The 14,270-nt window shown below is 38.9% G+C and overlaps 1 protein-coding gene across 2 annotated transcripts in view; it reads right to left on the reverse strand.

Annotated features, from left to right (window-relative positions):
* ST8SIA6 (ST8 alpha-N-acetyl-neuraminide alpha-2,8-sialyltransferase 6) overlaps nt 1-14,270 on the reverse strand; it is a 116,672-nt gene that overhangs the window by 71,370 nt on the left and 31,032 nt on the right. The window contains exon 3 of one of the 2 annotated variants that reach the window (XM_072651632.1): nt 2,779-2,871. The exons of the other annotated variant lie outside the window; for it this stretch is intronic. Coding sequence (XP_072507733.1) covers nt 2,779-2,871 — 93 coding nt within the window. The remainder of the gene's footprint in view (nt 1-2,778; nt 2,872-14,270) is intronic. 2 annotated transcript variants of the gene reach the window in all.

Below are 14,270 nucleotides of genomic sequence, written 5' to 3' on the forward strand. Positions count from 1 at the left end.
TTGCTCAATTAGGAGAGTTTCTTTCTCAGGGCAAAATGTACTTAAGACAGATGATTTCTGTACTAAGTAGTCAGAGTCACCTCTGACTCCATAGCGCTATGTAACTGTTTTCTTTATGGGGAACTGATTAATTAATTAATTAATTAAATTATAAAATGTATGCATTTAGCCTGTTGCTTTTTCTTTAACCAAGTTTTCAGGTCAACACCTTGAAGCCAGGATGGGTCAGAGCCTCAAGATGCCATCTAGCCATAGTACATGTGGTCCATCTGTATCTTCCATTGTATGGCCCAACCACATACACTCTATATCTATAAACAGAGGGAAATCTCTAAGGTGGAACTGAAGGTCCCTTCCAGGTCTCACTAGATGGTCTAGGGGTAGCATACCTTTTCTCCAACCTTTTTTCTCTTACTGACAACTGTTTTCGCTTCAGTTTTCCTTGTGAAAGACTACTGGAGAAAAAAAGAGCCCCACTATTCTCACTGTACATGTTTCTAGTGATCAAGCTTGCCATTATTACTTTGGGGAGGCAAAGAGAAAATGGTTTTAGTTTTAGTAAATGTAGAGAAAACTGTTGCCTCATAGAAAGGGATGTGTTGATATGAGAAAGAGAACATGTAGAAACCTTAGAAGAGCATGCCAAAATGAATAAATTATTATTTTTAAGAAAATAAAATTATTCCTTATCAGTATACAAAAGAAGGGCTTGTGCTGCTGGGCTCTACATCCTCTTGGTAGCCTTGGTCACAGCATGCATAATTTCCAACAACAGAAAATGAAACTTAAAAATTAGTCTCTTGTGTGCCAAATAACACTTTCATAGTCATCAGCAATTCATGTGAGCTCTTCATAGACCTTTGCTAAGGAGACGACCAACAAAGGCTAATTATACAAGCTAGTTGAAAATCAGGACGGTAATGGAAAGGCATCCCCCCAAAGAATAGCTGGGGAAAGGTTTTCTCACCGAGAGAAAGTGAAGAGAGAACATGAAAGACTGTGCACATACACTCTAATCATCTCATTATGGCTAAGAATTTTCGTTCAAGATGGTTATTTTAAAAGTTTGTAAAAGCTCTGCCTTTAATATTTTTTTCTGGTGTTAGTTTTTCTTCCTCACATACTCAGGTTTGACTCAAAGCCATTTGCTCAGTACAAGTTAATTGTTCTGATCCTGGGACCATGTGTTCTTTGGGGTGTGATATAATGGAAATGCCAATGAGAGTGGGGGATGATAACAACATGCACTAATATTGATATTCACACCCATATATATTGTACAACATACTGTGCATGTATACATACATACATACACATATACATACATACATACATATACATAAAAACATACATGTATTTTTATAGACACTCCAGGCCTCAGTTTCAGGCAGAGTCCATGGAGGGGCCTCTAGTGACAATGCTTTTCAATTTTCAATGCCCAAGCTCCACTTAATGGCTAGCTTAGAATGATTACCAATAGTAATAGTTTCTCCTTCCTTCTCAGCTTCATTTATTTTTTTTCTTTTGCTTATTAAAAGAGTCATTCCCTGACTACTTCTTAAAGAGGCCTATTCACTCGACGGGTATAGTTACCTCCTTCTAAGTAAATACCTGAAAAGCCAGGGTCCCCCACTGCATCCTGGTCTATCTCCAGTCATCCTGATGAATACCCAGATGGCTCAGGAGGAGAAAGTGAGGCTGGTGACCTTGCACAGCCCTCTCTCATTCAAAACAAAGTCAAGTGCAAGTTATGTCATCATTTCTCTGATGTCATGGTCCTCTTTGAAAATGAAGGACAAACACAACAACAACAACCTATGTACAATCTTATTTGTAAATATGGGATCAACTCTATGGTATTGTTGTCATTTCAGCTGCGTTTGAGTCTCTGTGACCCCATTTGGGGTTTTCTTTGCAAAGGTACTGGAGTGATTTGCCATTTCCCTCTCCAACTCAATTTACAGATGAGGAAACTAAGGCAAACAGGATTAAGTGACTTGCCCAGGGTCACACAGTTAGTAAGTATGTGAGGCCAGACTAGAACTCAAGTTTTTCTGACTCCAAGCCCACTCTATCCACTGTGAGCTGTTCTCAAACCTGTAAGTGCTAATATCCCCATTTTACAGATGAGCAAACTGAGGTTAAAGAGAGGTCAATTTCCCTTGCCTATTGTCACAGGGCTAAGTAGCATCTGAATTAGGATAAGAAATCTCACTTTCCTGACTCCAAGTCTAGTGCTCCAGCCACAATGCCATCTAACTATATATATCCTTAGGTCCCAGTATACATTCATGTTCCAAGGAAATGTTTTAATAAGGATTTAAAAATTTTTTAATGTTTAATAGGGATTTTTAAAATTTTGATGTGGATTCCTGGTAAAATTCTAGATTAGATGATTTTTAAAACTAATTTGTGAGCACTTAGAAAGGCAAGATATGAAATAAGAAATAAATCATTTACATTTGAAGGTACACTCATTCATTGTTGGTGGAATTGCGAATTATTCCTTAAAAGTTTGGTATAATAGAGAATTACCACCAAATTGTACACACCTTTGACCCACAGTTGTACATACTTCTGATTCACTAATATCACCATTATGCATACAAAATAAAGGGAAGGAGGTGGAGCTCAACCCATACAGGAACAATACAGCATACTTTATGTAGACATATGATAGATTGTATAGCTACACATTCATGTCTGTCCTTATCTGCACATTATATGCTTACATACATTTCAATATGTAATACTAAAAGATGGAAAGTGAAAGCTTACCTTTTCTTTTTCATAAATGAAGACCAAAGTGTGTCTAGCAGGTTTTTGCATTCTGGTGGCAGGTGGAGCGGCTTTTTTATACCCAGATTTGTGCTGTTTCATAAAAGAAATAAGTGGGAAGGAAAAAGGTGTGGAAAACAACAGAATTAAAAATTAAGAAAGCTTTTTCTTAATGCTATGTTCTCTGTTAATGAAATAGGATTTAATTTTTTGGAAGCATGATCAAATGAAGCCTCTTTCCACTTCCATGATTGGGTTCCCTATTAAAAAAAGGATAGTGATATAGCCACCTGTGGCATTCTGACTTCTAGATAAATTCAGTTCACATTATGAACTAAATTATATAGACATGTAAATTAGAAAAGCAATCTATAAAAGAAATATTGGATTTGCTAAAATATATTTATATATTTTGATAAGTAACAACTTTTTTATTAGCCAAGTTAAAAAAAGTAATTTAACACATATATTATACCATTCTTTTGGGCATGGACAACGAGCTGGGCCCAAGAGAAAATGGGAGGCAAAATAGATTGCCTTAGGGAAATTGTACAGTGCTTTTTAATGATCCCAAAAGAAAAGTTCATCTTTTTTAACCACCAAATTCTTCCTATGATTCAGGACAGCTTTGAGTCATGAATTGCAATGCCTCTGAAGAGTGAACACCAAGAATTATCTAAAGGGCAATAGTGCTGCACCTGACAGGCTTCATCACCAAAGGGTCGACCACTAGGTGATACATGTTTTTTTCAGCCACAACAACTCATAAAAATGGTCCATCAGAGTTGTTATCAGCATGGGTGAAGAATTCATGAGCCCTTCTTAAGGTATTTTTGTCTTTTGCTTTGAAAGATGAGATTCTGGACTATAAGCTATGAACACCTATGCAAGTGAGGCTGAAGAGGCTAATGGTCTTTTCTTCACCTCTTTTTAAAAGAATCCCCAAAAACCAGATCTATGATTTCCCTGGGATAGGGAACTCCCAATGAGGAAATTCCCTTTATCAATGAAGACGCATTTCTGCTCGGCAACTTACAGGTATCTGGGGCCCTAAGACCTGCCTAGGGCCACACAGTCAGTATGTGTCAGGGAAAGGATCCAAATTCAAGTCTCTCCGACTGTGGAGTAGATCCTCTAACCATTCTATCATGCTGTCCTCTCTGTTTAGCACAAATAAATTCTATCCTTGCCTAGTTAATCTGAAGGGTTTGTTTCTTATTTGTAACCCAGTCTCTAAATTCTGTGGTTGATAACTATAGCTCACATTTACATACACACACACACGCACACACACACACGCACACACACACGCACACGCACACACACACACGCACACACACACACCACACACACACACACGCACACACACTTTTATAAACAAATATATATGATTCATGCTTACATAGTGCTTCAAAATTTTCCAAGTACCTTTCTTACATCCTTTCTGGGAGGTTAACAGTAGAAAACATTATGAGTCCTATTTGATCAAGGAAGAAGCTGAAGTCCACCGGAATGACATGGCTTGCTCAGGGTAACAGAAAGAAATCAAATGCCCTCTGTTCTATATTGCATTGCCCCTTCCACACAAAATGAACAAATACCTTCATTCCTATCATTTTATTTCAGTAATACAATAATGATTTTCAAGATATCAACAACAGAATAAAAGACAACAGAAATGGGAGCCGAGCATCCATCCTTGATTTATAATTTAATGTTTCATGATTCCTGATAATGAGCAACTAAGTGGCACCGTGGTTAGAGTGCTGGGCCTGGAGTCAGGAAGACTCATCTCCTTGAGTTCAAATCCAGCCTCAGATACTTACTAGTTGTATGATGCTGGGGAAGTCACTTATCCCTGTTTGCCTCAGTTTTCTCATCTGTGAAATGAGCTGTAGAAGTAAATGGCAAATCACTCTCGTATCTTTGCTAAGAAAACCCCAAATGGGGTTATGACAAGGCAGACGTGACTGAAAACAACTGAAGAACAATTTCCAGTTATACAATGCATTTCATATTGTCTACTAGATCTTTCATTTTCTGGAGACCCAAAGGGAAGGGCCTGGTGTGTCTCCCTTTCTGGAACTCCATCTCAGGGTTTTCCTCCAAGTCAGGCAAAAAATTAGCAGTCACATCCATTTCTTGGAATTTAAGCCTACTTAAAATGGAAGCATATTTAAAACTTTTTTCATTCAACTAAAATGTTTTTAAAAAATAATATATATAATATGAAAAATATGTTGTAATATCAATATTTACAATGTATAAAACAATCATGGTAATAATATTAATATATGATTTTTGTTGTTCAGTTGTGTCCAACTCTTTGTGACCCCATCTGGGATTCCCCCCCTTCTCCAGTCATATTTGATCAACAAAATATTAAGAAACAATATTTTCTCATACTTAAAACACCTTCTATTCTTTCCCCTTTAAGAAAATGTATAACAGGTCAAGAGTAAAGGCTAAGGTAGAAGAATAAGCATCTCTCTGTCTTGTAAGAATGTTGCCTTCTCTGTCCAGTGAAGTGATGGGTTGCAATGACCTCCCCTTCTCCACTGAGGAAGGCCTATAATGGTGATTAAAAGAAAGAAATCCTTTAAATCTCTGTGGGGCTGAGTCAAGGAAGGAATCGAGTGGTTTTACTTATAGATTGACCATTGTTCTGCAATGTCATCCCCAACATGCATTTTTAAACATATTTTGACCCTTTTTCTTTTTCAAGATTCATTTAAATGTTATCTCAAATTGTCTCATGGCAGAGAGATGTTCAAGGACATGGGGGGAGTATGCCAGTAGAATATTTTCCTCCCTAAGCTATAAATACTCAGATTTAGATTACTGTTAAACAGAATTGTTTCTGGCAGACTTGTGCCTCAAACACTGAGGATACTATTAATACTTTTTTTCTCTGAGACCAGAGGAAGCCAGAATAGGGCATTCTGCTCTGCTCACAAGGCCAACGTTTTGCCCACTTCCACTTGACAGGCCAACCACAGAGTGAAACTAGTCACCCTCCTTCATTTGCGAGACTAACCAAGACAAAACCCAATCAAAGTATGCTCAGGCCAGAGAGGGAATTTCTCCATCTGAATTCTCTTGGTGCTATAGGAATAAAACTTCTGACCTGCACTTGTAGGCTTCTCCCCTGTCTTCATTCTCTTCTCCTGCCCTCTACCCCCTTCACAGATCAGACTGCCTGCCATACACCCCCACCCCCACACACCACTGAGTTCTGTAATTCCTTTCATAAAGTTTGAAGGGATTTGATCTTTCTAACATACTATGGTTTTCAAACAGCACCAAAAAACAATGCTTCAATAACCAACCAACAACCAAACTGAATTTTTTGGTATTATTTGTGAAACTTGTAGACATCAACAGTACCTAACATTCATTGTCAAACCCAGCTCTGAAGTCAGAGAATAACCTGGGAAATGAAAAATAGTCTATGGAAACCTGTCTAACCAAAGTCCCCCAAAATGGAAAGCAGGCCTTTCACTGGCTGCTGTTTCCTTCCTCCAGCTATGTCTCACTCTTCAAAGTTCTTCCCTTCTCTCAGACCCAAGGTCTAAGGGAGAAAAGTAGGAGCACTTCCTGAAACTGCTAAGGCTTAGCAGTGGTAGGGCTAGCTCCTTCCTCTCACCCAGAACTGTGAGTTGTGGTAGTAATGAATAGCAGTATGAAAGGAAATCTATTTACTTCCTATTCCTTTTGAATACCCTACCTCCCTGTCCTAACTTCCTTCTCCCATCCCTTTCCCCCTCACTCCAACTGATCCCTCTAGGGCCCATTTTCCCTGATATGATACAGAATTACATAATTTTAAACTATGTGAAGACCTAATAATAAAAAACCCCCAAACCATTCATTAAATCCACACAACACTGGATGATGATTTCTTCCCATTACAAGTCCTATTTAACTGTGGTTTGGAGGTAACCCTATCATGCTGGAAAGACTTTGGAGTATAGCATTATCAAGAGGTTCTATCTGTTTTCTGAGGACCAGCCTAAGTACAGAGTGGCACCACAGGTAGGATGGCCTACCTGTCTCTGGCCATGAAAAATCAATTAAAGAAAGTAGTGCATAGTTAAGAAGCACGATTTATTCTCACAACAAACAAACAAAAGACCTCAAAGGAGGTAATGGAAGCATCACTATTGCCATTTTATCAGTGAAAAATTACTAGCTCACCCAGCTAGTAAGAGCTAGGCCTCAAACTCAATCATTTTCCCTATGCCCAGCTGGAAAGAGGCTAAGTGAATATGCAAACATCTGGAGATAGATTACTGCCTGCTATTAACTTCCCATTGTACAAGACTTTAATCTACTTTAATCTCCTTATTTATGGCATTTGTTAAGTAAATGTGTCAGCAATATCAGAGGAATCAAGGAAGTTCACCTGGCTTTTGGGCCTATGGCGATATAATTAAGGGCCTTATTTACAGGAAGGCAGAGCCAGGAATTACTGTTGTTTCTGAAACTAGTCCCTTCATTCTGCAAATCCAGGGTGAAAAACCAACCAGGAGGGAGAACAGGGAAGCCTTCTGATACAGCAAGATCCTTTGGGTTTCTTTTCCTCTGTTTCTGCTCAGGGCCGTCCCTGTCCAGCCAGAGGAAGTGTCTAGGAGATTCTCTTCAGTGTGCACCCATGACAACTCACATCTCTTTATGACCCTAAAAGCAAGCCACCTGAGGACTCAGACTACAGAATGTTGTTTCTGAGTCGTTTCAGTCGTGTCTGACTCTTCATGATTCTAGGTAAAGGTACTGGAGTAGTTTGCCATTTCCTTCTCCAGCTTATTTTGCAGATAAGGAACTGAGGCAAACAGGGTGAAATGACTTGCCCAGGGTCACACAGCTGATACATGTCTAAAGTCAGATTTGAACTCAGGAAGACTCTTCTTCCTGACTCCAGGAACTCAAATCTCCCTCATCCCCTGGCATCTGCTCACCCTGGAACATCCATCATCCCTTGTAACCTTTTCCCCCTGGAACATCCTCAGACATTCTGGCTCCCTTCTCTGACTGGTGAGTTCCTCCCAGGACCTCCATTTTTTGGGATAAGTCGAAGCTGGTAAACCTTTTTTTCCTCTCCTGTATCAGATTCTGGTTTTCTAGAATTTGTCTGTCATGCCCCCAGGCAGTTAATGTCCCCCCTGCTCTTCTCCCTGGGGTGGGAGGGGGGAGGCATTGTCTTCCCCATTAGAATATAAGCTTGCTGAGAGCAGGGACTGCCTTTTTGGTTTATATTTGTATCCTCAGCACAACATTTGTCACATTTAGCGTTGCTGTTCAGTCATTTTTCAGTCAAGTCCAATTCTTGGTGACCCCATTTGGGGTTTTCTTGGCAAAGATACTGGAGGGGTTTGCCTTTGCCTTCTCACTCTATACACTGTATCATCTAGCTGCTTGCCACATGGCAAACACTTAATAAAGGTTAATGCCTTGCTTTGCCCTGGGGTGGCAAGGGGTCCCAGAACTGAGCTCAATGCTTGATACAATCTAACTATAATCTTTATGGATGATCACTTTAAAAATACTATTTTCATTTGCATTCTAACACTGAAAAGCCCATTTTATATAAGATTTGAAAATCTGGCTTTGGTTAGCACAATAGATTAATCACAGTTGAGAATAAAATGATTAATATTTAACGACTAAGGCATAGTCTCTGGGAGGGTTAGAAAACACCTCCTGTTAGTAACAGGAAGTCGAATTTCTATTGTATTACTGACTGTGGAGAGAGACTGATCAAAACTGTGATACGTGATGTCCATAACTCCAAGTCCAATATCCTCTTTACAAGACAGGGGAGTGGTTGTCCAACCATGGGTATCCTACTATTATAAAGATGAAACTCTAGCCCACTTGAAACATGGGGTGGGGCAGTAAAGATCTATGTACACCTTATCTATAAATCTGTTTTATTCTGGCTTCTTGGATCTTTGTTACCCTGTCCCATATTACATAGACTAACATTATGCAAGGGTGGGTAGCTAGGTGGTGCAGTGTGTCAGACCTGGAGTCAGGAGGACCTGAGTTAAAATCTGGCCCCTAGACACTTACTAGCTGTGTGACTCTGGGCAAGTCACTTTACCCTGTTTTCCTCAGTTTCTAATTTGTAAAATGAGCTGGAGAAGGAAACGGCAAACCATTCCAGTATCTTTGCCAAGAAAACTCCAAATGGGGTCATGAAGAGTCAGACAAGACTGAAATGACTCAACAACTACAAATGTTACACTAACAGCCTCTATGAGGCTCAGTTTTCTCATCTGTAAATTGGTATCAGTGTGAAAGAAAACTATGCCAAGTGCATCATGGGCTGATTCATTTCTCATGTGGAAAAGGGTGAGGAGCCTGCTTCTAGGAGAGTCACAATGATGCTTAATGTAGTGGCCTGGAAGACCTTTGGAAGATCTGCAGACACTGTAAATGATTCTGGTCTACTAACCACGTAGTAGACAGCAGCCTCTTTTATTGGTTGCAGGTGTGGAGCCAGAACCCTGGACACCTTTAAAAGGCCTTCATCAGCGTTGGCTCACCATGCTTTTGGCTTGACTCCTTTGTTTATAGTGTCTGGTCAAGGATAATGCTTCAAGGGGAGAGATTCTTGAGCCTTGTCCCTCTGGGGCCAGCCTGCAGCGTCATTAAAATAAACCTTTTCCATCTTTTCAGATGGAGGAATTGAAGGTTATGACCTTAGGAATTCTGAAAGGTTAAAAAAGTCTGGGTGTCCAGAGAGTGAACTCTAAGAGTGTAGTCCATGCCTGGTTTTGCAGCCAGCCTGGCATCACTGCCCAAGAATGTAGGACCCACATTCAGAACCTGCCCAGCTCTAGCTAATGGAAACCTCATCTAACAGGATGACTGAGATAAGGTAGGGGAGATAACGGCCCTCAGGTGCTGGGAGGAAATTTTTGTACTTTTGTTATTGATACACCTTGGAAATGAAGATCTCTTTGTAAAAGCTAACTGACATAAAATGTTTGAATGGAGCTGGGGCACAAGTCACTGTTGGCTGATAGTAGAGAACACACCCAGTGGGAGTTGTAATGCCAATCCCCTCAAAGGCCCTAAAGGTCTGATGCAGCTGACCCTTCTTTGGGAAAGTGAGACGAGAAAATATTTGCTGTACGAGTAACACACTAACTACCTCAAATATTGCCAGTAAAGTGGTATGTTAACCTTAAAGCTCTACATAAATATTATTAGCTACAGATATTAAATGCCTCTCTTTTCACCATTACATCCCATAATGTCATCCCTAATTGTCATTATCCATAGAAACTTCCTCCCAGGGACAGATTGTCACCAACTAGATTCCCGGAGAGTTTTCTAAATTGAATGAAAATGTTCCAGCTCCCAGCCAATAAATAATAAATGGTTTGTCTGTTAAATGTTATCCTAAGACCGTGAAGTCTCATGGATCAAATAATACTTCTGCCTTATCCAGCCATGATAGTTATTTCATGTTTTCAGCCTGGAGTTATGCTTCAAAGGCAATAAGGCTATGGCAGTCTTGGATACCAAAGCATCACTGGAAAAAGCAAGGAAGCAATTTGCAAAATTAATCAGAAGAGGAAAACAGCAGCACCCAGACCAGATGGCATTCACCTGAGAACTCCTTCAGACCACCAGTGAAATCAGTACAATTTCTAGCAAATGTTTCAAAAAAGAGTTTACAGGATGAAAAGCTCATTTAGGTAAATGGTGGAGTCTGCCCCTCTGAAAATATATTAGAACACAATCACTTCATTGAGGGGGGGAGAGGTAAATTCACTCCCTGTTCACCTTGGCTGTTAGTATTCCCTCTCTTCTTACTTACATAAATGCTGTACTCTACCACTCCACTGCATGTGAGTTCCTTGGGGTCTGGAGCTGTTTTTTTTTTCTATCTCTTGGGCCTTGTATGCGCTTAATAAATGATAAATTTAACTTCCAGAATTTGGTGTTGGGTAGTTATTGAACAGTTGTGTCCAACTCTTCATGACTCTATGAACCATAGTATATGCCAATACACTATCCATGGGTTTTTCTTGGCAAAGATACCGGAGTGGTTTGCCATTTCCTTCTTCAGTGGATTAAGGCAAACAGAGGCTGCCCAAAGTCACACAACTAGTAAGTGTTTGCAACTGGATTTTAACTCAGATCTTCCTGATTGGAGCCCAGTGCTCTATCTACTGCCACTTAGGGAGTATCATCATGTAATAGTCTGTGGAATGGGATGGTAGCTGTCATCCATGATATCTTCCTTAGAATCTCAGGCTGAACCCCTATGTAACTCCTCTGTACCTATGGAAGTGTCTCAGGTAAGTAATGTGTGAAATGACTGATATCTGAAATGAACAGGTATGAACCCAATCCCCATGATAGAATGTATATGTCTGTTGTCTGAGGCATTGTCTAGTTAAGTTCTGAAAAATAATGAATGTTTTAGTCTTAGCAATTGTCAAAGAGAGAGTTTCTATCTGTACCGGGGAGAGACTGTGTCCACACAGAGGTACAGATCCTTGAAGTATTAAAGAAATTCAAAGTGTCATGACCTCTTCTGATAAATCTAATAAATGATAAACATTATTCTTTCGGAAAAGGTCAACTGACAAGTGGAATTGCTAATGTTCCATCCATTTTAAGCATGTCTATATGGATCTATGAAACCACAAAGCTCTCAAACTCTTGACTACTAAGGTTTATTTGAACATCAGAACATGATGGAGAAGGTAGAATTTTATCTGGAACTTGAAGAAGTCAGAGAAACAAGAAGACAGAGTTAAAGAGGGAGTTGAGTACTGAGGAGATGGAGTAACCCATGTGAGAAAGAGCAAGAAGTCCAGGATGACCGGACTTATTACTGAAGAGTTGCTGGAAGGGAGTAGGGTACAGGAAGAATAGAAGGTAGGAAGGAGCTATCGTTAGTAAGGACTTTACAAGCCAAACAGAGAACTGTATATTTGATCCTGGAACTAATGGAGAACCATGGGAGTTTATTGAATGACAGAGTCATAGGTGCTTTAGGAAGCTCATTTTAGCAGCTGAGTGAGGAACAAAGACCAACCAGAAGGCTCTCTCAATAGACCAGAGAGAGAGAGGGAGTAAAGACCTGCACTAGAAGACTAGCAGTACATAAACTCCTTGATGTTAGGGACTCTTATTTTATCTTTGCACCTCCATCGTTTTGCCTAGTACCACTTACCTAGCTGGTATTAAGTAAATGTTAAACTTGAATTCACTTGGGTCAAATATAGCTTAAAAAACAGGGAGAAGATACATAGGAAGAATGAAAGAAGACATGAACAATCCAAGTCTTGTGCTGGTAAGACTAAGAACAATAGGAAGGTCACCAACATGTTGGATAGGTCCTTTACGAATGATCTACAGGAAAACACAAGCAGGAATCATGTGAACTAAGATATTATAGAGGAATTGGGATCTACATGAGTGGAGATGGGATCTATGCTAACCAAATCACATAGCCTCCAAAGCATCGATTCTAGATCCAAACTCTAGAGATGGAAGTTTCTAGTCAAACCTCTTCATTTGCCAGACTAGGAAATTGATGACCAGGGAGGTTGTGACTTGCCCAATGTCACAAAAGTAATAAGGGAGAGGGAACTGAACCCAGGTCTTCTGACTTCCAACTCAGTGTTCTGTCCCCTGTATCAGGTTGCCTCTTCAGTGCCTCAGACCGCTTACTACTAAGACATATATCTAGAAGAATGGACAATAAGTTCTTAGAAGCCTTTCATACTGGTATAATTCTTACTAAAGTAGAACAGTCTTGGGCTAAGAGTATTTTTAGTCTGTTAAGGTTCAAATCAGGTATACCTCAGTTTAACTTACCAAAACGTGTTTTGGATTTACATTTTGTAATAAAATTCTCATTACCATGATAAGCAATGGGCAAAATATTTTGGAATTATGCTTATCATTTCAAGACATTTTAAATGTGGACTAATATAGTAAATGCAGCAAGTGATAAAATAAAAGTGGTGTGTACAGTCAGAACCTTCAGGCCTTGGCAGGTTCTAACTATACACTCACCATTTTTCTTCTATCATAACGTTATTGCATTTTACCAACAACTTAGTTTACAAATGTGAGTGAGATGAAACAAAAGGCCCTTTCATAGGATAAAGATAAAATTCAACTGAGATAAGGGAAAACTACTTCAAGAAAGACTCAATTCAATGGACCCCTATTAATCAGAATCACCCATGAACTATTTTTTTATGCAATCAATTTTAGGAAGTGGTAAAAAAACAAGTACAGCACCAAAATATTGGGATTTTATTTTGAAGAATAAAGACAATTTATAGATTCAGTACAATTTGCTAAACTCTCCACACCTACTTTTACTTAAAAATGATCACTTATGATGTCACTGACAACCCCAATGATGACACTGGAAAATCCTAAACAATAAAATTATTATTTTTAAATTATGGACAGGAGAAGGGGAAAACAACAATTTGAGGGAAAAGTTTTCAGATCAATTTAATTAACTATAAAATTTAATTAACCAGAAGGTCTTATTTTCTGAAGATTCCACTTAACTGAGCTCCGATATATCTGAAATACTCTTACTAATCCTGAAAAGAATCTTAGGGAAATATATGGTTGCACACAAACTATATTTAGTCTGATTGGAACAATGAAGGGTTATGAGACAGTTCATAAAAACCTAACAATTAAATAACCAAGCATGATAATTACTGATGAAATTCAACAAAAGAAAGATGGAAAGCAATACACCTTGAAAAGAATGAGTAAAACTAGTGAGATGTGATATTGGGTTCTGCTAACTGCATCTTATCAAGAGAACACTATCCTCACAAATGACTAAAAGGCTATACTTCTTTAACTAAATCAAATTTTTTATTATACCTTTTTTCAGATTATATATGTTTATTTAAAATCTGCCATCTGATGAACTATCCCTCTGGTATAATTTGTTTTAAAGAGAGAATCTGAAATTGATTAATTCAAATTTTTCCTCCTCTCTTGGTGTCTGGCAATGAAGCTGATAAGATGATAGTAAGTCCTAAGCAAAACAGCGAATTTGAAAATGCAATTGAACAAATGTTTATTAACTTCCTACTGCTTATAAAGCCCTATTTTAAGCACTTTAGAAAAAAAAAACATTTGTTTCTGGCAGGTTCCTCTTTCAACTGGGCCGTCTCTAATTTACTTTTGATTCCTTTTCCTTCCACAATCTTTCCTCTCACCCCATTCCCAACCACCATCCAACATTAAGGTGCTGCTTCATACTTTGGATTTTTCCCATCATTTCCGCTCCCATCAAAACTGAACTGTCCGGTATTCCCATTTTCAGTTAATCTGGAAAATGGATGCCAATGGGTTTCTAACATATTACTATTCTGAAGTAATACACTTCTGTATCAGTGGATTAAGTGACATATTTCCATTCCAATGGATTAAATGATTTTCTCAGCATCTCCACATCAGTATCAGAGGCAGCCAAGACT

The sequence above is a fragment of the Notamacropus eugenii genome, chromosome 3 (assembly GCF_028372415.1).
Source record: "Notamacropus eugenii isolate mMacEug1 chromosome 3, mMacEug1.pri_v2, whole genome shotgun sequence".
Classification (NCBI taxonomy): Eukaryota; Metazoa; Chordata; class Mammalia; order Diprotodontia; family Macropodidae; genus Notamacropus; species Notamacropus eugenii.